Genomic DNA, 24255 nt, shown 5'->3' on the forward strand with positions numbered 1-24255 from the left:
TGTGGGGAGAATTTCCAATTGTTCCTTTCACAAAATGAACAGTAAAATCATTGAATTTTCCCTATTACAATATGTGGGGAGACTTTCGATTTTTTCCTTTTACTAAGTGAACCGAAAAGTCGCTAATAACCCAAAACCAAGCAATATTCACTTTTACAAAATGTAGAGACAATTTTCAAATTTTTATTTTTCAAAATGTGAGCAAAATTTCTAATGGATCGATCACATCGAATTTTTCCTTTTACAAAATGAGCACAAAAATCGCTAATTGAACCATTTACACAATGTTGGAAAAATTTCTAATTGAACGAAGAAATCAAATTTTTCCTTTTACAAAATCTAATATAACAAATTCATTTAATTTTCCCTTTTACAAAATGCGGGGAGAATGTCAAATGGACAGATCACAACAAATTGTTCCTTTTACAAAATTAGCCGAACAAAGCCAAAGAGTTTTTCCTTTTTTTATATTGAACTAAAAATAATTAATAAAAGGGCCCGTTGGGATTTTCCCTTATACAACATTTTTTAACTTCTTTTTTCCAAAAAAAAAAGAACGGAACGCAACACTCAACTATGAAGCCCAACTCCCCCCCCCCCGGACAGCAACTAGGATCAGTTTTTTAAGGCAGCTTTGCTGCCTTCAGCGCCGTCTCCCACTGTGCTTCGATCATTCTGTTTGCATATTTTACTGTGGACGGATATCGTCTATGTATTGTACTAATCATGAATCGTATCTCATTATCAATCCTATCTCATCGTAACACATATCTGATCGTAGCACATATCCCATCATAGCACATATCCCATCATAGCACATATCCCATCGTAGCACATATCCCATCATAGCACATATCCCATCGTAGATTATATCCCATCATAGATCATATCCCATCATAGATCATATATCATCATCATTGATCATATCTTATCATCATTATCATATGCTCACCATCATCTCCGTCGCTAATAGAAACAAAGGCTAGTTATCTTTCTTAATGGGTGTTTGAGGGCACCTCTAATGTGCGATGGCCGAAGGCCAGAGCACATTCCCCGGGGTAGCTGTGCCCCTGGGGGTGTTTGTTAGACCCGCGAGATGGGTTACGTACTAAAATTGGGCCGATATTTTTTTGACTAATTTTTTTTCCATTTTTTCAACTATGTCTCAGAACGTCGGGCGGGAACCGCCCGACATGATAGTGGTGAAAAAATTTTGAAAAAAATCATTTTTTACGATTTTTGACTGTTTTTCGATAGAATACAGCTTACATTGCGAATTTTGGTAGGGGTATGATGGGTGCGTCGGCACCCGGAGGTGCCATGGATCGACGCAGATTTTCATGACCGACACGTAGATACCAAACATCGACCCATTTGGCTTTGTCTTCGGCGAGATATTACTCAAAAACTGAAAATGGTCATTTTACGTTAGTGAAAAATTTTTTGCTCAAAAATGACTCCATACTTTTTCTTCATATTTTCACTTATTCGTCCACTGGAACAGCCCGATCGATACATATATGACTCAATCAATCCATAAGGGACATTTTTGAGAAAAGTGAAAAAAATTTTTTTTTAACTTTCGGTCGACTTTTGGTTTTTGACCATTTGCAGCCAGTGCATCGGTTGGTGCACAGTGTGTGTGGGCTCAAAATGACGGCACGTTCAAGACCTATCCAACGATACCAAACACGTTGTGGTACAGTTTCAATTTTGGGTGAAAACACTTTGGAAGTGAAATGGAAACTTAGGGTCGGGAACACTTTCGCACTTGCTGTGCGGATCAGGGGGACTGTGGTAACGGGATTCTTTCTCTATTCGATAGAGCAGGTCCTGAGCTTTCATTAGACACCTCACACGCCGTGGTGGTTATGTTTTCCGCCGCACAAACACTCTTCAAATGGGTCACTTCGAAGCTACTCCAAAGCACAGTGAAGCAAAAATGTTTTTGCTTGCCGTTTGACCATTTCTGATGGCATTTTTTTGATATATGGCTCATATTGACGGGTGAGTCAAGCCCGTTGGAACGCATATAAATTTTTGGTGGTGGACGCCCCGCCGCCGGCACAGAGGTCGAAAATGCAATTTTTTACCTTTTTGATAATTTGGATACGGGGATTCGATTTTTTCGCTCTGTTTCGATGGAATAACGCTTTTTAAGCCGATTAGCGTTTATTAAGTGGATTTCGCACAAATATCGACTGTGGGAACAATGGAAAATTGTCGGTGTGGTTACATTTAATGAAATTTTTGTGCGCTCATGGACTGTAAAATGGTTGTTTCTTTTTTACTGGGTTGCCACTGTCAACAGCTGTGTAACGGCAGTACGTTTCGCATTTTCCGACAAACATTTATGAAACTGAAAAATATCGCTTATATCCAATAACACATATAGAGTAATGGATCGATCGGATCGAATTTTGCCTATTAGAAAATGTATCGGAAATTCGCTATTGAAAACGATCAATACGTTACTTTGGTCATTTTCTACGCTGAAATTTCTATTTTTTTTCTCTACAAAAAGTGGACAAGATCTCTAATGTATTGATCACATAGAATTATTGGTTTTACGAAATGAAACGAAAAATCGCTAATTTAGCGAACCCAAAGAATATTCCATTTTACAAAATATTGTGAGAATTGCTATTTCAACAAAATCATTGAATTTTGCCTTTTACAATATGTGGGAAGAATTTCGAATTTTTCCTTTTACGAATTGAACCGAAAAGTCGTTAATTCAACAAATTGATGAAAGTTTCCCTTTTACAAACAGTTGGGAGAATTTCTAATTTTACCTTTTACAAAAAAATGAGCAAAATGTCCAATGAATCGATCGCATCGATTTTTCCGTTTCACAAATTCAACAAATAAATCGGCAGAGAATATTCACCTTTTACTAAATGAACCGAAAGCTCGCTAATAATAAAAACCAAGCAATATTCCCGTTTACAAAATGTAGAAAGAATTTTCAAATTTTTATTTTTAACGAAGCCATCAAATTTTCTTTTTACAAAATGAGCCGGAAATCGCTAATTGAGAATGGAAAAATTGCATTTTCCCTCAATACGTTACTTTCGTCAATGCAAATCTGATAGCCGGAGGCCCGGGGGTGTGGGGTGGAACTCCCACTGACTTCGTCACTGAAATTTCTATTTTTTTTTCTATGGAAAAAATTGACAAGGTTTCTAATGTAGTGGTCACATAGAATTATTGGTTTTACGAAATGAAGCGAAAAATCGCTAATTTAGCGAAGCCAAAAGATATTCCATTTTACAAAATATTGTGAGAATTTCCAATTTTTTCCGATTTTTGAATTGAACAGGAAAATCGCTAATTCACCAAATTGATGTAAGTTTCCCTTCTACAAAATGTTGGGAGAATTTCCAATGTTCTTTTTTGCGAATTGAACCGAAAAGTCGCTAATTTAGTAAAGCCAAAGAATATTCCATTTTAGAAAATATGAAAAGAATTTCTAATTGACCAAAATCATGGAATAATTCCTTATACAAAACGTGATGAGAATTTCCAATGGTTGATTTACAAAATGAGCTCAAAACCGGTAATTCCACAAATTCATTGAATTTTCCCTTCTACAAAATGTTGGTAGAATTTCCAATTTTCCCTTTTACGAAACGAACCGAAAAGTCACTAATTTGGCAAAGCTAAAGAATATTCCATTTTACAGAATGTGGGGAGAATTTCCAATTGTTCCTTTCACAAAATGAACAGGAAAATCATTGAATTTTCCCTTCTACAATATGTGGGGAGAATTTCGAATTTTCCCTTTTACAAAATGAACCAAAAAATCGCTAATTCAACAAATTTATAGAATGTTCCTTTCTACAATATGTGGGAAGAATTTCGAATTTTTCCTTTTACAAAATGAGCAGAAAAATCGCTAATTTAGCAAAGCCAAAGAATATTACATTTTAGAAAATATGGAGAGAATTTCTAATTGACCAAAATCATGGAATAATTCCTGATACAAAACGTGATGAGAATGTTTCTAACGAAACGACCACAACGAATTTTCCTTTTTACAAAATGAGCTCGAAAATCGCTAATTCGACAAATTCATTGAATTTTCCCTTCTACAATATGTGGGGAGAATTTCTTATTTTTCCCTTTACTAAATGAACCGAATAATCGCTAATAACCAAAAACCAAGCAATATTCCCTTTTACAAAATGTAGAAAGCATTTTCCAATTTTTATTTTTACAAAATGTGAGCAAAATTTCTAATTAAACGAACAAATCAAATTTTTTCTTTTACAAAATGAGCTGGACATCGCTAATATAACAAATTAATTTAATTTTCCCTTTTACAAAATGCGGGGAGAATATCAAATGGAACGATCACAACGAATTCTTCCTTTTACAAAATTAACCGAACAAAGCCAAAGAGTTTTTCCTTTTTTATATTGAACTAAAAATAATTAATAAAAGGGCCCGTTGGGATTTTCCATTATACAACATTTTTTAACTTCTTTTTTCCAAAAAAAAGAACGGAACACAATACTCAACTATGAAGCCCAACTCCCCCCGGACAGCAACTAGGATCAGTTTTTTAAGGCAGCTTTGCTGCCTTCAGCGCCGTCTCCCACTGTGCTTAGATCATTCTGTTTGCATATTTTACTGTGGACATATATCGTCTATGTATTGTACTAATCATGAATCGTATCTCATTATCAATCCTATCTCATCATAGCACATATCCCATCATAGCACATATCCCATCGTAGCACATATACCATCGTAGCACATATCCCTTCGTAGCATATATCCCATCATAGATCATATCCCATCAGAGATCATATCCCATCAGAGATCATATCCCATCATAGATCATATCCCATCATAGATCATATCCCATCATCAATCATATGTTATCATCAATCATATCTCATCATCATCATCATCATAATCAATCGTATCTGTTCGTCACCATCATCATATACGCTAATAGAAACAAAGGCTAGTTATTTATTAATGTTTGTTCAGTGTCATATGTTATCGACAACAATGACAACAAATATAAGAAATATGTATTCTAGACACTGTCGTATTATTATAGCAGAAATTTGGTTAACACGTAGAGAAGTAATAGATTTTGCATCAACTACTAGTCGGTCACAAAAGACGTAATAGATACGTAATAGAAACGATACGTTTGTGCTACCAACAGAACCAACAGTTTGAGCTATGACCTTTATTTTTGAGCACTAATGTATACCTCAGCCGTTCAGAAAATCTAAATTGGTGCAAAAATATACAGTCGACGACAGTGAAATTTTTTCATTTGCATCATCTGTTTTTCAGCTTGTTCAACCATGCGAACACAAGTAGTCAAACGCCTTTATGAGGTTTTACCACCACGCGCATGCGTGTAACTATTTCATCTGTATGAAAAAGGCGTATAAGCAGTTTTGTTTGTTCACGTAGATCAGCTGAATCAAATTCTTGTCAAAATTTCACTGACGCCGACTGCATCAAATTTGCAACAAAAAAAACATTAAAAAACTTAGTGTAAAAGAGATGCAGTGGCAGAAGTCCTTTGCAAGTATGCATTAATACTGAACCTGAAGCAGGGCCTATTTTAAGGGTATTAAATTCCCTAAAAACTATTGAATGGTTCAGTCCATTCTTTGACCTATTAACTTTTAAGGCTTCATATTGAAAAACGTGTTGATTTGTGGTTGTTTTTGATCTTCATTGACATTATTCTTCTTCGTGTTTAAGGCTACGTTTGTTGCTGAACGGCACACAATGCGTATTGTCACATTCGGCCTGCGACTTAAAAAATCGTTTACCACTCGGTCAACAACACATGTCGTGTGGCTAAAAAATGGAGTTGGAGTTGCATAAATTTTTGGATGTGAGGCCACTGGTTCTGTATACGTAAAATTGCATTGTCAACCGCACTAAAATTATACTAATGACATATGCTTGCTTATGCTGTCTGTAAATGGTTAACTTGAAAAATTCCTTTTTGCATAGATTGTCTGAACCGTTCAGAAATGGGAACTGTATTGCAATAAAGTCATCAAATCTACTACTTTATTTGTGTAAAGTATCTGATAGTGTATGAAAATCTATTACTTCAAATATTTTTATTCTACATATTGGGAGTTCTGAACTTGTTTACCACGTCAGACCTTGAAAATATAAAATTTTATTTGAATCGTCATTTAATTTTTAATTCAGGGCGATCCAGGGACTATATTTCGAATCTGAGGAAATGTCTTCCAATTTTATTAAGGACTCTTAGCGGACAAATGGTGCTATCTTTGTGTTTCGATTTTGTGTTTTTCGAAGGAGCAAAGCTAAATCAGTTGTAGATTTTGTTACTTTTATTACACAAATCTACTGTAATAATTTCGATATAAAGTCCTCCTCAGTCCCATTTTCTAAATTTATCTTATTTCTGCATACAATTCATCATAACTTGAAAATGATTTTACCGCGGACTGTACCAACCAAACTTGCGAGTATATATTAATCTCCTACTCTCGCAATACATTAGCGAAAAATTAATTCGCTCATATTTTTCCGCATACATTAAAGTGTTGCATCGCCACACTTTATACATGTGTGTATAGCGTTGAGTTGAGAATTCGCCTTTCGCCCCAATCCATACCTCAAACCACAATATTGTCCTCAACGGTATGTATACTTTAGCATCATATCGAACGACACGTATAACATATTATATGATGCCGCTCTTCGAAATTTTCTGGCATTGTTTAGAGGTGTGTAAGTATGTACTCAGGTGCGAACCGAGAGGAAAATTGTGTTGTTTTTCTGAACACATATATATTTGTATCGTTTGAACGTTTATACCGACTACGAAAAGAAGGACGAAAGAAATGTTACTGTTGTAGATGTTTCACAAAATTATAACATGGTTAAGACAATACGGTTCTGAAATCTATATGTAAAACACAGAGGTGCTACGTTTGAAGCGAGTAAATTTTCGTTTTATTTTACATTTTTGTTTTGGAAGCATTGTATTGAATGGGAGACTGACTGTCTTGGGACGGGGAAAATTACCTTACACAATGTAACGTGAATGCTCTATGTTGATACTATATCTAACTAACGAAAAGATGCAGACACGAAGAGATATTGTTTTGATTCAATGCTTTAGTGTTTCTGTCACTGTGGAGCGCTGATGCTCGAAGTGTATGCGGAGTGTTTTTTTTTTATTTCGGTTTTGTTTCAAACATGAGCTCTTGCATAGAAATTTCGTCACCTGCAAAAATGGTAACCTTTGTTGTGGCAAACAATGATAAATTAAAAACGAGACCGTCAAACGGTGTGATTTTTGATTACAGAATTTGAGCGATGGATGCGGCAGATCCAAGGTATATTTTGTGTGATAGCAATGGTAGAAATACGAGTTTCACACATGCAGCACATAGTCAAAATACAGTGAGAAGTCAGGCCCGGACTGGGTCTTTTATTCGGCAGTAGCCGACTTTTTAACATTTCACACTGGGAAATAATTCACAGACCGTAAGCACATAGCCAGTTGAAATACCATGCCTATTCACGTATATTGGTCCATACATCTTGATCTTGATCGATACAAAATCTTTTACTTCATTTGTTTGAACAGACACATACGAAACGCCTACGTTGCTTAATTTTGTCGTCGTTGTCGATAGGGAATGAGAACTGTTTTGAAAAGGTCAATATAATACTTTTTAGAGCCTACTGGAAGAGAAGGAAAGGCTCACGGTGTCCCACAATCAAAATAAAAGTTTTTGAAAGAGTACCCACAAAGTTATTACAGAAGTGGAAAGAGTGATCCACAAGGAGCTCAAATCAGTTATCAGTTCTTTAACTCACTGTTTAATAGATTCCTATCACCCCAATCCAAGTCTCAAAGTTTTACATTCTTGTCCACTACATTATATGGTTTAAAGCAACCCTGAAAACAAACCCATATAGTTCGCACTCGAACATTCGAAACGAAAGACGGACGAAAAAGAGAATTAAAACACATGAATGCTGAACGTACATGGATATCCGAGCCATTATTAACAGAAGAAAAGAAGGAAGGAAAAAAATTCACTCAAAACGAATTGAAATGAAGACATTATTCGGAGAACAAAGACCTGAAATTCCTTAGCACACAATAACCTTCATTCAATGCCATAGAAAATATTAAAGTTAATTAAATTTAAATTTAATTTATACACAACGAAGCCCTTCAATTATGCGACTGTTTTATTTAAAGGGAAAATGGGGATATTATACTAGTTCATACGAGATATGAACGGAACGGGAAGACGAAGTAGATACTCTGAAAAAATCGCAGTTATTTCCACGGATTTATTACGGTTGCCGGCGAATAGATATAGACCTAGCCAGCCCAGCAATGCGATAATTTTATGTGTCTCTTATTTCGAACACATTTTATTCCAAATTAAAATCAAACAAAATCCACCACAAAATGATTCAATTTGGGTGTAGTAGTACACGCATAAAAATAAGGAGCAGAAGCAATTTATGACTTTAAATGCCTGTGCATCTAAACATTAAATTGCTCGAAGAACACAAAAACAAACGAAAAAAAAAAACAAAAAATGTTCCACGACAATAATACAGTGTCGCTTGAAATAATTATAAAATTTCTCATACAATTAAGCACCCCCTTTTAGCGAGTGCCGGAAAATTTGATGAAAATAAAACTATTTTTCATTAAATTCCGCCTGGTACATCCAACACCAGTCACATTAAATCAACCCGTTTACACTTAACTTCTACTTCGCATCTTTTCGTCTACATTTCCTCTTACGCTACAATGTTTTAGGTATTATGTAACGAACCCATCGTCGACTTGGGTATTTTAAGGAAAATGCACGTTCATATTATGACGGTTTTGTGTGTACATTGTAGACACGCAAAGGAGCTGCTTCACCAGAGGTTATAGCAGAGTTTTCACGGTATCCGTCTGTGCGCTCATTTAACGGAGTGAGAGAGGAAAAAAGGAAAACAAAATAAGTTTTGTGAGTACAATGTGAAAAAGTAAATTGTAACGAATTAACTTGGGAACGATGGCACTTCTTAAGAATGTAACCCTTTTACGTGGAAATCTTTATTGCCCACCAATTTCTTATTCGCGAAATGGGAAAGGGGAAGAGAAAAAAATCGTCGAATTTGTACGAGACTCCAAGGGCTCGTTCAAAAAGAGTGTCATGCAAGAAATGGGAGGCTGTTCTTGGAGGACAAAAAGTTAGAGGACGACTAGAGCAGCAGATTTTTAAGAGCAATTTTTGATTGATAAACATCAGCACAAATTGTGGAAGTGCTCGAAAGAAATCTAGAACGGAAACGTTAACTATCCTGTATAAAACATAAATCGTATCCAAAACTTTGCGCCAGAAAAACAAACGTTTCTGCTATCGATAGGAATGACGAAAATGAAGGCGGTCTCTTCTCTGGAAGTGTGTTTATATAGCGAAATGTATGATACAAACAAATGAGGTAAAAGAATTCGAGCCAAACGTTGAGCCATACATTTAACAAAAGAAGTAACAGATTCCATATTTCTGTCGTTTCTTTTGGTGGAACGGACCCGGTGCCGTAAGGCCAACAAGGGTATGTTAAAATGAAATATACAAACAAAATCGTAAACAAACCAACCGAAAACAAAATGTGAGTTAGTTTGATAAGGGACGGAAGCTGTGTTTTCTTATAACCGGTTCCTTAATACATTATCTTTTGCTGCTAAAGGAATTGAATTTGTAAATAAATTAGTGAAACAAATTAACTTTTAAAGAATGTGTTCGAAGCCGAAATGAAATGAGAGGAGCTCGCGAATTGTGAAGTTAGTTATGTTGCTGTTTAAAGTGATTTCTTAAATCTGACAAAGGCAGTTGAAAACATTATATGGACAACAAAGGGACACAACGAAACGGCGGTTAATACATAAAACAGAGGAGGAACGAAATTTGGGAAACAAATTTACTTTGATTATCACTTGACCGTTTTGAAAAAACAATTTTTTCTCTGTGACAATGATCGTTTTTCCTAGAAAGGATAATATAAGGGAAGAATCGTGAGACCTATTTTTGGTCAAGACATTCTTCAAATCGACTTTTACGGCTCACGATTCTTTAGAAAAAAAAAAAAATCCGACCAAGGCTCGGTAGAGGTCAGTCAACTCAGTAGATTAAATCTTCAAGTGGGTTTCTTTTGAAAATCGACTTCGGGAAATCGGACCAAATTAAGACCTTTAACAGTCCCACTTATCCACGATCAATAACAGTGGAGCCTGTATGGTAGATTAGACTGTCCAGTCTACTTGAAATGTTGACCTACAAAAACTTTGAAAGGTAAATATAAGTCATTAGAGTGTGCCGTTTCATGGACAAAACCTCTTGAGCATTACAAATCTTATTGGCATACAAAATTGAGTGAATAAACTCAAAAATGTAAAGAAACAGAAAATCCCTTAAATCGCCTGTAAATGGCAGTCGCTTCAACTACCTACCCATTTTTCCATTCAGCCTTTCTCATTTTACATACCATTTTCATCCTCTCATACATGCATCAACTCCCAATATTCACATGTCAAAATGTTTATATGGATTCGAAATCGATTACACTATACACAGCCCCGTCAGTCTAAGAAAGGTGAACGATATGTGTGTACAATACAGCGACAACAACAACTGAAATATTTGCTCGTTTTAAGGAGCAAGTTTGCATATGTTAAACAAGGTTTTGTGGTTTTATCCGCAAAATCTATGAAAATATCAAGAAACAGGTAAAATTTCAGCAAAAAAAGGAAGAAAAAGAAGGAAAAAAATCTTTTCTGTTTTGCTTGTGTGACTATTTGCAGTGGAGATAGAGAAGCAGTTTTACATGTTCGATTTTGAAGTCTATAAGTATCTGGATTGAGTTTAAAAAAAAAAACGAAAACTCGACAACAAATCCATTGTGTGGTTTTTATTGCCCATATAATTCGAACAACAATACGTGTGACATGTGTACGGAATATAATATTGTATTATCCCAAGGATTTTGTGGATAGAGGAGAGAGCTGCATGTTTCGGGAAATAGTTGAAATAAATGATTGATATATCCATCTAGATTTTCGGGTGTTTTTTTTTACTTCTTCTTCTTTTCTCGGTGTTATTTGATACGATGTATAGGATGATTGAATTAAATGTGTATGAAAGGTAAACATACCCTGGGGATTTACCTGAATATTGGAAATTAAATAACGGACGAAAGGCAAACAATTAGACATTATGGAGCAGTTCATTATATCGAAATGAAATTGTTAAGATTCTGATGTTCATTCAGTCACTCCTCAATAACGTGTGAATGTATTCAGATGGATTGGATATGTACAGATTCTGCATAAATCAATTAGAAAAGAAAGGAAACTAATTTGAATGATGTGTTGGTCAAATCAATTACTATCAGGCCCAATTCACGGTGGCCCTCAAGAGAAAAAAACTGTTTTTTTTTTTCGAAGGAACAGCTCAGATATCGTGGAATTGTTTTTCTGTGTTCTCTGAGGTACCTCCACTGCAAGCAATACAATTTTTTGTGTACCCATTTGAGAAACTTTTTTTTTCAGTGAAAAACCATAAAAATTGCGGAAAAAAAATTCAATTTAAAAAACATTCTATGGAGAAGCAACAGCGGAACGGGTTTTCTGTGTCTCCTAAGGTTCTGTGTCTCCTATTTTCTTTTAAGTTTTTTGATACCTTTTCGAAAAAAGTTTCTCGCTTGAGGGCCACTGGGTAGAAAGGTCTACGCCAAGTCCAACTATCTAAGGCGAAAAATCTACTTCGACTTCTATTTTTGAGCGCTAGGGGCGGTCTAAAATTGATAAGACAGTGTGTATGTTAGTGAGCCTACATCGTAGATCAAATTGGCGAAGGATGAAATGTCAAGATAACTTTTTTGTCACCACATGAGAATTAGATACTGAAGAGTCTTCAGTGAAGACATTCAGTACGCAGCCTGGGGCAGCACCGACAAAAATATCAAGAATCCTGGTCAGGGATATAGCTTCTAGAATTTTTCATCCCATTCTAAAGACTAAAAATTTAGTTCGATCAATGAGGAATGCATCTCGGCTTTAAATTAAATTAAACACTGACCCTGAAAGTTAAATGACTAAAAACATTTCGAGCGAGGAAGAAGAAGAAGACTGTACAGCCTTGGACCCAATCGATAGTGATAGTGATCATAGTGAGAGACTATTACTGACAATTATATGAGTATGCAAGTCTCCTGGCCAAAAATATGGCTCCTAGAATGTTTCATCACATGCAAAGTACTTTGTTCTACAGCTTCCAGAAGTCAGCTCGCTATACGAGTCTAGTATTCCCAGAGAGAGAGAGAGAGAGAGAGAGAGAGAGAGAGAGAGAGAGAGAGAGAGAGAGAGAGAGAGATAAAGAGAGCTTGGGACACGTTCACTTTTCATGAGCTGGTTCTATCATGTACTACCGTACCAGTAATCTCATATTTGTACAATGTGCCCATTCAAATATTTTTTAACGATTTTCATCGAAAAGTCCATGAAAAATGCAATTATTAAAAGTTTCAGCCGCAGAAATTGAATTTTTTAATTAAAAAATTATTGTTTTTCTGGAAAAAAAAGGAATACAAAAAAATGTTCGTTCATTCAGTGGCAAAGGCAACACGATATTTGCAGAAAAAAAAATTGTATTAATTCATCCCACGAATGTTTTTTTTTTATTATATATTTTTCATTCAGTAAACCCGATTGAGAATAAAAAGAATTTTCTATTTACATTTTAATTTACCCCCAACCTGTGGGATGTATAGTTACGCTTTCATATTTCTATGACTTTTCAATTATATCAACAGTAACACACTATATTATACAGTTCGAAGTGCGAATGGTATTATCCTGTCAGTAAATATTCAAAGCAGACACGTTATCATCCACTCTAACATTCGAGTGTATAGTGTGAGTTCTTAATGAAGGATTCCAAGTGTTGACAGAAAACTTTGCTTTAAAAAAAAAACTTTTTCTAACTATTCTGTTATGACCAGGATGATCATTGATTAAATGTTCTATATCTTTTGCAAATCTTGTGAAAGGAGGTTAAATTAGGGCGAAGAAAGTGGGGTAAGACAGTAGTTTTCAGCGAGGTACTTATCAGCTCAACAGATGATAATGCGAGGGTTCATGAATGTAAATCACAACTACAAAGTGTGTCAGTTTACTAATTTTTTCGGTATGTTTACGTTTGCTTTTTCGGAGGAGGGGTAGTTTGACAAACGCGAATATTTCGATGTACACATACCGTAGACAGATCTGCAATTCGTCAATCACGTGTGTATTTTGTGACACACAATTTGTGTGAATGATCCAAAGAACTTAAATAACTGTTGAAGTTGGAGGCTAGATAGTCCGTAAACCGTACATTTTCAAAATTTGAGAACCTAAACTGTGTGCTTCTTTAAATGCAGGCCCCAGTGATAATTCATAAATTACGTAACGCTTTTTCAGTGCTTCCATCAGAATTAAATAACTAGAGAATTGCGTAGCCTGCGAACATAATTTCGGAGGCTTCGGAGTTATCTAAGATTTAATTTGATGGCAGCACTGAAAAAGCGTTACGTAATTTATGAATGATCCCATAGTCAAAACAGACCGCGTATACCTATTGATGGCATCTAATGTCAAAGGATCTCTCGAGGTATTGATCTCGTATTTTTTGTTCGATATCCTTCTTCTAGCTGTTTAAGTTTTGGAATGATCCCCAGTTATGTCCCAATAAAATGTAATGCCATCCTCTGTGTACGTTCAATGATGAGCTTGTTATCGTTAAAGATACATACAAAAATGTCTGTACGAGAATCGTGTTCTCTTTTATTAATTTAGATTCTTTTATGGATCACCAACATTAATATTGCCTGTTGGAAGCACCAACTACCTGCATGTAGACGAGACTTTCGTTACACGCATAAGTACATTATGTTAGGCAATTTGCATTTGAATTAATTGAGAAAAAACAACCTTATTGAAGAGGTAATTTAATTATTTTTTTTTTCTTCCTCATCATCATCATCCTCGTCACACAAATCCTCCATGCACACAACTCACAAGTAATTTGAATTTAATGTACTCGTCGAGAGAATTCTATGTCATAAGAGAACACAAGTTTATTTGCATCAACACCTTGAAAAAATGTTGGCGTTGATGCGAATTGAGTTTAGGTTTTCCTGCACATTGAGGATTTAAGTGTTGTGTGAATGAATATACATATTTGAACACACAACTCCAGTGTGTGATGCAATGCGATTTTACAGAATATTATGCATCTATATATGTTCGAGCCACTGAAATAGGGGAGGCATGGGATGCAGTGTTTTTGAAAATTGCTTTGTGCCAGTGAGTGACTCATGGAATATGCAAAGAATTCGAAATATGTGAATAATGTCGATTAACATAATCATTTGATGAGGTTTTTTGTGCGAAAATACTAGGTCGTACAAAGTGGGGATTTTTATTTTCTTTTTAAAAATTGTAGAGAAGCCTCCAAACGAAGTACAGGTCGATCAGATTTTTTTACGGTATAAACCTAATCACAGTTATCGAATCCGTAACTTCTTTTGGTCAATATGTTTCAGCACATGGCCACAAAATCTTCTACTTCTTTTGTTTCAGCAAACTTTGTGTTATAACATCAAACAATGTTCATCGATTTTGATGTATTTTTCTAGTCACTATTCTAACAGATGACATAGCCTTTTCATAGACGGATATCTGCATATGATTAGAAGTACTTACCCTATGCCCTTTCGGTTATTCCCTCATACAATCGCACAGAGTTACGAGAAACCAAACACGGTTCTAAAGGTCCAACAGTAGGGCCTAACCTAGTTCAATTTAACAACAACTGACACACTTTGTGAACAATCAGTTGAGATAGGTAAAAGTGCAGGCTTGGAAGAAGTTTTCAAACGGCGAGTTGTGGAAAGGAAGAAAGATCAAAAATTACATCTAAGAGAATGGTTATCAATGATGGCCCTTAAACGAAAAGGGACGAGAAAAAATGGATGGAAGTCATTACATTAATTTGAAGATAAATTGTTGTTCATGCGGTGCTAGGGTCACGGCCAGATCGTTTAAACAATTGACTTATGAAGAATTTGGATGCAAATAGGAGCAGTGATGCTGGTTTCTTTTGAAGCACCAGCAACTTATACTCAAAATTCTGTAACCAATTATTTGCTAAAATACTTTCAAATCAACCTAGTAATCATTCCATTCATCCATACCCATTGCCGTATACGCTCAAATGTACCACCCAATTTCCATTTTTGTTGAATTCTCCACACACCATAAACACATCTTCATCCATTCGACCATTTATTCGATTGGACTAATTTGTATACACGAAATAACATCAGACGGTGAATTATCTCCTCAAATCAATATCCAAAAAAAAAACTTCTTCACTAATCTTACCGCCCACCGAAATCGGTCTCTGTTATAATACGAGATAAAACTCGCACACAAAATACACATATTACTAGCTGCCATCGAACGCACATCAACGTACAAATTTTACTTTGATGATGACGATACACATATACGTACAATATAGATGGTTAACCAACGCACGTGGAACATTTGTACAAACAAATATCGGTGAATTGGATATTTCTAAGTCGAATCGATTTATACATTGGGAATTTGCGCGATTTTCACTGGTATTGGTTCGATGGAAATGTTTATGACTTTCGGGTGTTTTTCTTTAATTCAAAAATATTAATAGTCCAAAGCATTGACGCGTTGATTAGTCCAGCACATTGAAGTGTTGACGAAACGTAAGCATCAGTGGAGTATTTTCAGCACCCACCGCCTTGCCAATAGTTAGTTTAATGAGAAAAGAGAAGGAGAAAAAATACATTTAGTACACCGATACAGAGACGAGACGTGAACGAGCACTCCGAAATTGAGGGTTGCCCGATTGCAGTGACTATTTAAAGGAAATTAAATTCTTAGTTCTTATGAGCGATTTTTGCTGTACTTGCTCCTACAATCGCTTATCAAATACATCCATGATCGTGTTATGAATTTATCAGTTATTTTTGGGAACTTCATCGGGCAATCGTTTTTCGGGTGGACAGTTGTTAAAAATTTTCCGGCCGGGTTGATAGTTTTCTTTTTGGGAAAATCGTCAATCTTCTGCAACATATTTTGTGAACAACCCCTTCAATACAACCCAATACAACGACCGGAAATCTGGAGTAGGGGCATGCGATTTATGAACATTGAACAATCGCGCGAGTCCATTAATTAGGTATTATTTTAACATTAAAGCTGCGAACACCTTTTCAACTACAACCGTGTAATGGCTTTGTATTATTTGAAGGGTATAAAATCGTTGATATCCGAGATAAATCAGTTGCAAAAAGAAAGACATTCGGAAGTAACAACGAGCGAAAAAAATAGGAAAATACTGTCAACGGACCGAGGAAATGGTGAGAAAATTTTGATAAATAAATAACGAAGCCTAGTGTAAAAGTGGGGTATGTAGTGCCTTAGTACTTTCAGTACATTGGCATGTAGCTAGTTTGGATTAAAAAGCAGTGAAATTTCAGCATGAATTTGCTTCAGCTTATCCACGATCCAAACAATCAAAACTGTTTATACGACTTCATAAGGTTTTACCACTACCAAGTGCATGCGTGTATCAGCTTCAACCATATCAACTAGTATAAACAGGTTTAAGTGGATCAGCTGACAAACAGATGACGAAATTTCAAGCTGAAATTTCACTGCCTCTGACTGTAGCACTCCAGGATTTTTTTTTTGTATATGAAAATCTTAAGAGCGACGAAGAAAATTGTCGAATTTTTTCCGCTCCATTTTAGACTCTGTGTGGGTAAAATTAATTCGACATTCGGACAGCTCGTGATTTTAATATCATCAACAAAATGTCTACATTTTCGAATGCCACTTTCACAGAATATTAAATTATAAAACTTCGAACACAATCTAATTGCGTGCACCACCGTCCACCTTTATTTCACTGAAACCCGCATAAAATTACCTCAATGGAAAAGTGTTGGCTGCAAAAACGAACGATATACAATGCAAACAATAGCATGACGCATTCATAACTAGCTGAAAATAAAAACCAACACCAAAACTTCATATTCAATTATACATTCGAATCGCACAGAATTTGATTTCAACCTCGTCTTCTTCACTATTTATTCGAGTTTCTTTGTGCTGGAGACTTTTTTTTGCACAGCGTTTTTTTTTCGCAGTTCGTTTTGTTTTACGTTTCATTCAACAAAAGGAGATTATTTTCGTCGATTCAAACGAAGAATGTGATGAGAAAATAATTAGCTGGGATGAGTGAATGTGAGCATTTAAATTGAATATGAGTGGCATACCCTATGTGTAATGATTGATTGCTGCATCTGAGTACATTACTGTTATTATCCGAATTTCTAGCGACAATAGAGACAAAGATAATTGAGTCATGACTGCTATCTGATACAGTAAATTCAGGTCCGAACTGGCTCGAAACTCATTTGTGAAAAGCCCTAAATTAACAATTTTCATGGAAAAATCTAAAAGACCCTTCCGGAATCACAGGAAAATATACGACGCGTACGCTATTGTAAGACATCCTCTTCATTTTCCTCAAAAGCGTACATAATATGCGAGTAGTTTTCATAAAATCTATTACTTCGTTGCTTCGTAGCATCGTCTTGTTGCTTGATATAAAATCTTTGTCTTCATTCGTTTTTACGCAGATTTTACGCCATAAGAACACATTTAATTGTCACATTTTAGTCGTTTCTGTCGATAACAGATGATTAGCCTTTTTTAAGGAATAATAAATCATCTTCGAGTATGTCAAAAAAGTACCATCCTTTGAACGATGTTATATTGAAAGCTCTTTCCATGCCTTGGGCATAAATTTCAGAATTTTTCTCGTTGTCATGAAAAGTTGTATATATGTTGTGGATGGTAGATCTCAATTTACTCGAACGAATTGTCGATGAATGTAAAACGCATGCCGTAGTGCATGTAAAGTTATGTCTTCATCTTCAAACATGGATAAGCTTTAGATTTTTTTGAGCTCGTTCAGAAATGAAAATTCTTCCCCTGGAATTGCTCAGTTAATCTAAATTTGAAGACGATTCCCGTCAAAATTATCGGAAAAAATGTAATTTTTTTTTGTTTTTATTTTATACGTTCTGTGATTTGGGGCCAGGTGTGACCAGCCATGTTGTAGGTATTGCAAAAATACGAACACAGATGGAGTGAGGGTGAAAAATTCCTAATAAATCGCGGAAAAGCATTTTGGATGGTCCCTATTCAAAGTAAAATTTCTTAAACCAGTTTATTTGACAAGTTTTCGTCAATGTCACGCATCTTATTATATTAATATCCAAAAAGTCACTTGCACTAATATTTTAAGATATGTATACGTAATCAGTTTAAACAAACGCTCTACGTTGTCGCATCGGAAATGGAACAATTTAAAAAAACTTCCGACGCTCAAATCTGTACTTATGGGAATTTTATTTTAGATATTTTGTTTTCGACGTTTATAACCGTAATTGTCAGTGAAATATTTTTTTTTCAATTTTGCAATCCTTTCGAGTTCGATTAGAATTAAATCATAAAATGTTAGATAAGTTTAAAAACGACTCCGACGTTAGTTCCGATATTTTCCTTGGTTCAAGTTCAATCAACGGAAATATTTTGAAAAATTACAGAGTCCTACTTTGAATTTTTGAATTTTTCTTGTCAGATTTTCACATTTATATTTAAGTTGAGCAGCAACAATTAAAATCTTGCAGTTTAACTAGAAATTTTTTTAAGTTCGATTTACAATGAACAAGGTATAAATTCGAATACATTTTTTTATTTCCTAATTCAGTGGCCAGATAAGTTCGAAAATATCCATTTTTAAGATTGTCACTCTACGACTCTATAAATATCATTCAGATGTTCAATTTTGACGATTGGCTTCTGTCTCTTTCAGTGTGTTAGAAATTCTGTTCTATTTGTTGTTTATTTATTGGTCAACAAACCTTATTGATACATTAGACCATCGTTTTATTGTTGACAAAACAATTCTTTAATGCCTGTCTGTCTCATTCAACATATTTAATTATGCGATTTTATATTCAAGTGCACCAAAAAGTCACATTTCGAAAAAAAATTGACAAACCTTAGGATAGTCTATTTTAGGAATTAAATTCCTAAAAATTCTCAAAATTACAGAAAATTCATAAAAATTTCTTAAATTCTTAAAGAAATTCGTTAAAATAATGTGTCGTCCGGATTGCTTTTAATAAAAAAAAAATCTTGTACTTCAAGGAGCAAAACGTACACTTTGCTATTTAACGAGACCTCCATCCAGAGCTTCTCGTTTACTTTTATCATTGTCATTGGCATCAGATGACTTCACGGTACCTGAAAGCTCTGTTTTTTTTAACATTCTTTTTCCAACAAAACACTCGAAATGAGAAAGGACTGTAAAACTTCTAGAAACTTAGAGAACGAGTGTGGTACGAATGGAGGAAAATGTTTGAGTGTTTCAAAAATTTAGGACGAAATTATAAAGGAGAATTAAATTTGTCTTTCTGTCGTTACAGATTTATAATTTATAAAATTTCATTCAATTTGTTAGGTCATAAGTAAATGATATTGATCCGAAAGACCAATATCAACAAATTAGTTGTTAAGTTGTCAGATAATTTAACAGTACAAACTCATCTCAACAAAAAAAAAATCCCCAAAACGGACCACTAAAACTCACCCGAACCTTGTGAATGAAATCCCAAATGTCCGCCACTTCCCATATTATGCGGAAGAAAAGCTGCCGCCACCGCTGCGTGTGCATTGAAATAGGCCATTCGGGATGCAGCCATGGTCATTTGATGGTGATCGCCACTGAACGGCGTCTGGCCAACATTCGGATACAGTGATGACGGAACAACGGCACCGCTGGGGCGCGTCGATTCGCTCAGACCGAGCAGTTCTTGGATGGCAAACGGGGATCGTTGTGGCATTGTTTGTGAATTTAATAGAGGGCGACTTAATGCAGCTGGGGCTGTTACGTGGATGGTTTCGGGTCGTGGTAGTGATTCTAGATTCATTTTTGATTGATTGTTTATTCGTTGTTTTTTTTTAGTTTTTAAAAATTTAATTCGTCGCACATACTTTTAACTGAACACCAAATTTTATTTTAACGAAAGAAAAAAATTGTTTGAACGTTTGGGCTCACTTAATTTGCAAATTTTTTAGCCGACGGCTAAAATTTTTAATTTTTTGTTTGTTTGTTCATTTCAGTGATTCAAACTCAGCAATTTTAATTGTGCATTGGATTTGTAAAAATTAAAATATTTTTTTTTTGTAAAAAGTTTTCGTTAAAAAAATTCTTCGTTGATTTAATTAAAAAATACAAATTTTCGTTGAATTAAATTATTTATTTTCGATTATAAGTATTATCATTTGACCCAATCATCATCGTTTATTTTAACACACAAATTATCAGCACACGAAAATCATGTCTAATCATTATACGAAAAATGCACATCACTTTTCCAAAAATTTAATTTTCCTTTTTTTTTAATTTATCTTCTAACTCTTAATTCGATTCCGAGGAAACAACTCAATTTCCAACCGACCCGCTGTAAATTCGCGATATAACTAAACGATCAACGGAACACACACGTCACGCATACTGAGAGTATAAAACTATACACATGGAACTCGAAACATCTTCATCCCATACTATACACGCTCGAAAAACATCTCTCTATAATATGAAAGCGAATAAAACCGCATCCGTCTTTGGATATCTTGATGTGTATATAAATTCGACGAACGTGAAATGCTCACTGCTCTGTTGCATCATCGAACGTAAAATGTAAACCGGAGGAATAAAAAAATGATTATTTAGCCAGTGAATAGTACCCCAATTCATTTTGCCATTATCGTATACATATGAGACGATTAGTATTTCCGACGATAAAATCGGGCTGTTATCCATGGTTGAGCGATGTGAGTATACGTTGCAGTGAATGTTGGATTGTTTATGTGTATGAGTGTTCGTAAATAGGCCCGACCCATCTCAGAATTAACCAGTGTATAAGTAATTTTTATGATAACCATCTCTCACCAAAAAAAAACAAACTTGGGTGTGGTGAAAAACAATCAACAAGAAAATTTTCTAATAAGCATCCCCGCCACAATCACATTGTTGGGAGTGTCCTAATCCTGATAGTCAGAGGCGGAGTTTGTACGTGTACTCAATATGAATATGTCGATGTGTGCGTAACTGACTTTCATTTTAGTGCCTGGGGTAAATCCACACATTTTATGGTATGAGACGATGGTAAAATGTTATTTGTGTGTGCAGTGGATGGCGCGCAAGCCCACTTAGTCATAAATATCATTTAACGATGGTGATTAAAGGCCAAAGTCGTGAAATCTCGTAATTTTATTATAGCCTCAACAATGAGAACATGTTAATTAAGGGAGTAATTAGTTATTTATCGATTGGCTGCATCGATGTGAATGATTCAACCATCGGTTCACATTAAATAGTGACTGCGTGGAATGATTTCGGGTGCGGGTGGTTTTTTGTTTTATTTTTGGTGGAATGAGGGGGCTTTTTGTGTGTACTATTATACACAAATTCGACAATAGTGAGAGCTTTATTTGGTGCTTTGTGAATAAATTGAAAGTTAAATGTAGTTTCGGGTAGTTTGTTCTGATTGTTCAACTTTCTAATGCCTAATTTTGGAGGGAAGTAGCGTTCTGAGAATTGATTTTTCTCTTTGTAAGTTTTCGTTGGTTTCCGAATTTAATTTCCGAGAAACTGTACAACGTATTGGTGTGCCGTTTTTTATCAGACAAAATATGATTACTGCAGATGGTAGACAGTGTTTTTGTTCGAAACATTTGTATTTGTGTTAATAAAAATGAGAATATAAAACGATACCGCAACACCTGAAATAGTGACTGAGACTGAACAAAAAATTGTTTAGTTTCCAACGATTCGGAGAATAAAACGGCCAGCATATAAGTCATCACCTTTTTTAGTAACAGCTGGTCATCTGTTGTCGACAACGACGACAATAAAATGGCTTGGTTACAACTGGTGTCTTCTTATACGTCGAAACAAACGAAGTAAAAGATTTTGTATCTCCCGTTATTTGTTCCTGAATCTGAAGAATGATAATTCAATATGTGACCTTGGAAGTAAATAAGTCAAAAAAATGACTAAAACATTGATAAATTTTAGCGAATTAATTCCTCTAAAATAGGCCCTGGGTCAAAGCAGGTAGTACTGCTATTGGTTGCAGGGCCTATTTTTGGAAATTTGTTTGGAATTTTTTTTTGGAAATTTCCAAAAAATTGATAAGAACGGCGAACGTTCGAATTTTTCCATCATTTCGAACAGTTTTAACAACTCCTGAGCTCAGCCTTGTGTTTTAGCCGGCCCTCAATGATTTTGTTTGATTATTGACGCTCCCATCTTACAAATCAATCATTTGAAAGCTGATAGTGTCAAGAATTAAACAAAATTATTGAGAGGCAACTAAAACACAAGGCTGAGTTCAGGAGTTGCCAAAACCGTTCAAAATTATGAAAAAATCCGGTTTTTGGATGTTCGCAGTTTTGGAAATTTTTTGGCAATTCTTTAGAAATTATGGAAAAAATTTAAATTTTTTTCAAAAATAGGCCTAACACAAATAGATTCTCCGAGAAGTTTGAAATTCTCGAAAAAAAATACCTATTGCAATTCACGACAGTACTTATTTGGTGCGGACAAGCATTGATATAGAAAATGTTTTGACATATATCACCACCCCATTAACTGAACCCTACTTTTCGTCGTAACGGGTCGTTCAAAAATGACGTCACACATTTAACTGAATTTATTTTATGGATTTTTCGACACCCGCAGAAAGTTCAAAATTGACTTAAATTTGTTGGAACAGTCAGGTAGTAAGAATTTTAAGCCCGACATGAAGTCAATCGGCCAAATGGTTCGTAAGATATTGTCGAAAAATTGAAAAGCCTCTATAGAATACGACGATAATTTCACTAAAATTTATGTCGGGCTCAAAATTCGTAACTTTTTACAACCTTTCAAAAATTTATCAGAATCAGTTCAGTAGTTCCTGAGATATCGGAGACATGTTCTTTAGTGATGTTGCCCTCTCTATGTTTAAAAATGACAGCGACACCAAGACATCTCTCGGGTACTCTATGGTTATAATCCGAAAAATCAAAAATTCAGTTCGTTTTGGAGTTTGGACTGAAAACCAAGTATTTCGATTTTCTCTTATGAAATGAAACCAGACTCGTCAAAATTGATTGATTGGATTAAAAACTAACCGAAAATAAGAAAATTCCGGTTGTTTTCCGTAAAATTTCTGATGCGTCATCACATCTTGTCGCAAGAACTATTCTTTGACTCCACAGTCGACATTAATATTCAGAGTGTCATTGCATTTCGATAAGGTGTATAAGTAGAGTAGGTTACCAGTTCCTTCATCAAAATTTTCTTAAAATGTAAAAAAGAGCAGAATCATTAGGCTAAACCGTTTGTAAAGGGTTAACTAAATGAAGTTCCAAAAAATCGTAATTTTCCCACAAATCGACTGCAGAGATATTTTATTGATTGAATTATGTGCCCCAACGAATATTTTCATATTCAACCTTCACCGAATTCGAATTGAGAATTCCACTTCTCAGGTAAATTTCAGTTTGCATTGAAGATGAACCGTATATGCAAAAAAAAAGGTCTTTTGATGTCAACTTTGCTGTTATAATTTTATAAAAGTTGTTTTGATGTTTAACAATAATCCGTAAGTTTAAGTTGTAAATGGTTTAGATTGAGTGTGGTGTGTGATTTATGTATAAGACTATAGAGGTGTGAAGTGAGGAAAAAAAAATTGGAAAAATATTTTGACGCACATTGAATGACCCGTGAACATATTTTGTATAAATAAAGATAAATAAACGATTGCAGTTCGTTAAAATTGATGGAGATAAAAAGGAAAGAAAATTATTTCAACAAAGACTCAGAGAGCCGGTAATTCGATACGTTCTAGATTGGACATGAATAGAATAGACGAATGAAGACAAATAAATTGATGGAATAAATGTTTTTCTACATTTTTTATGATTTCTTGACGATTGAATAGCCATCCAGAGAAAAAATTTATTTATGAATTTCTGTACAAACATTTATA

General features: G+C 35.0%; 1 protein-coding gene across 5 annotated transcripts in view; it reads right to left on the reverse strand.

Annotated features, from left to right (window-relative positions):
• The window catches only part of LOC119084264 (visual system homeobox 1-like), a 94417-nt gene extending 74164 nt beyond the window's left edge, over positions 1–20253 (reverse strand). For 2 of the 5 annotated variants that reach the window (XM_037194178.1, XM_037194176.1), the window contains exon 1: positions 19803–20253. In XM_037194178.1, coding sequence (XP_037050073.1) covers positions 19803–20142 — 340 coding nt within the window. In that variant the 5' untranslated portion in view covers positions 20143–20253. The remainder of the gene's footprint in view (positions 1–19802) is intronic. The other 3 variants (XM_037194175.1, XM_037194172.1, XM_037194173.1) reach the window with 2 other exon arrangements.
• Positions 20254–24255: the final 4002 nt, after the last annotated feature.

This window comes from Bradysia coprophila, unplaced genomic scaffold, assembly GCF_014529535.1.
Source record: "Bradysia coprophila strain Holo2 unplaced genomic scaffold, BU_Bcop_v1 contig_732, whole genome shotgun sequence".
Classification (NCBI taxonomy): domain Eukaryota; kingdom Metazoa; phylum Arthropoda; class Insecta; order Diptera; family Sciaridae; genus Bradysia; species Bradysia coprophila.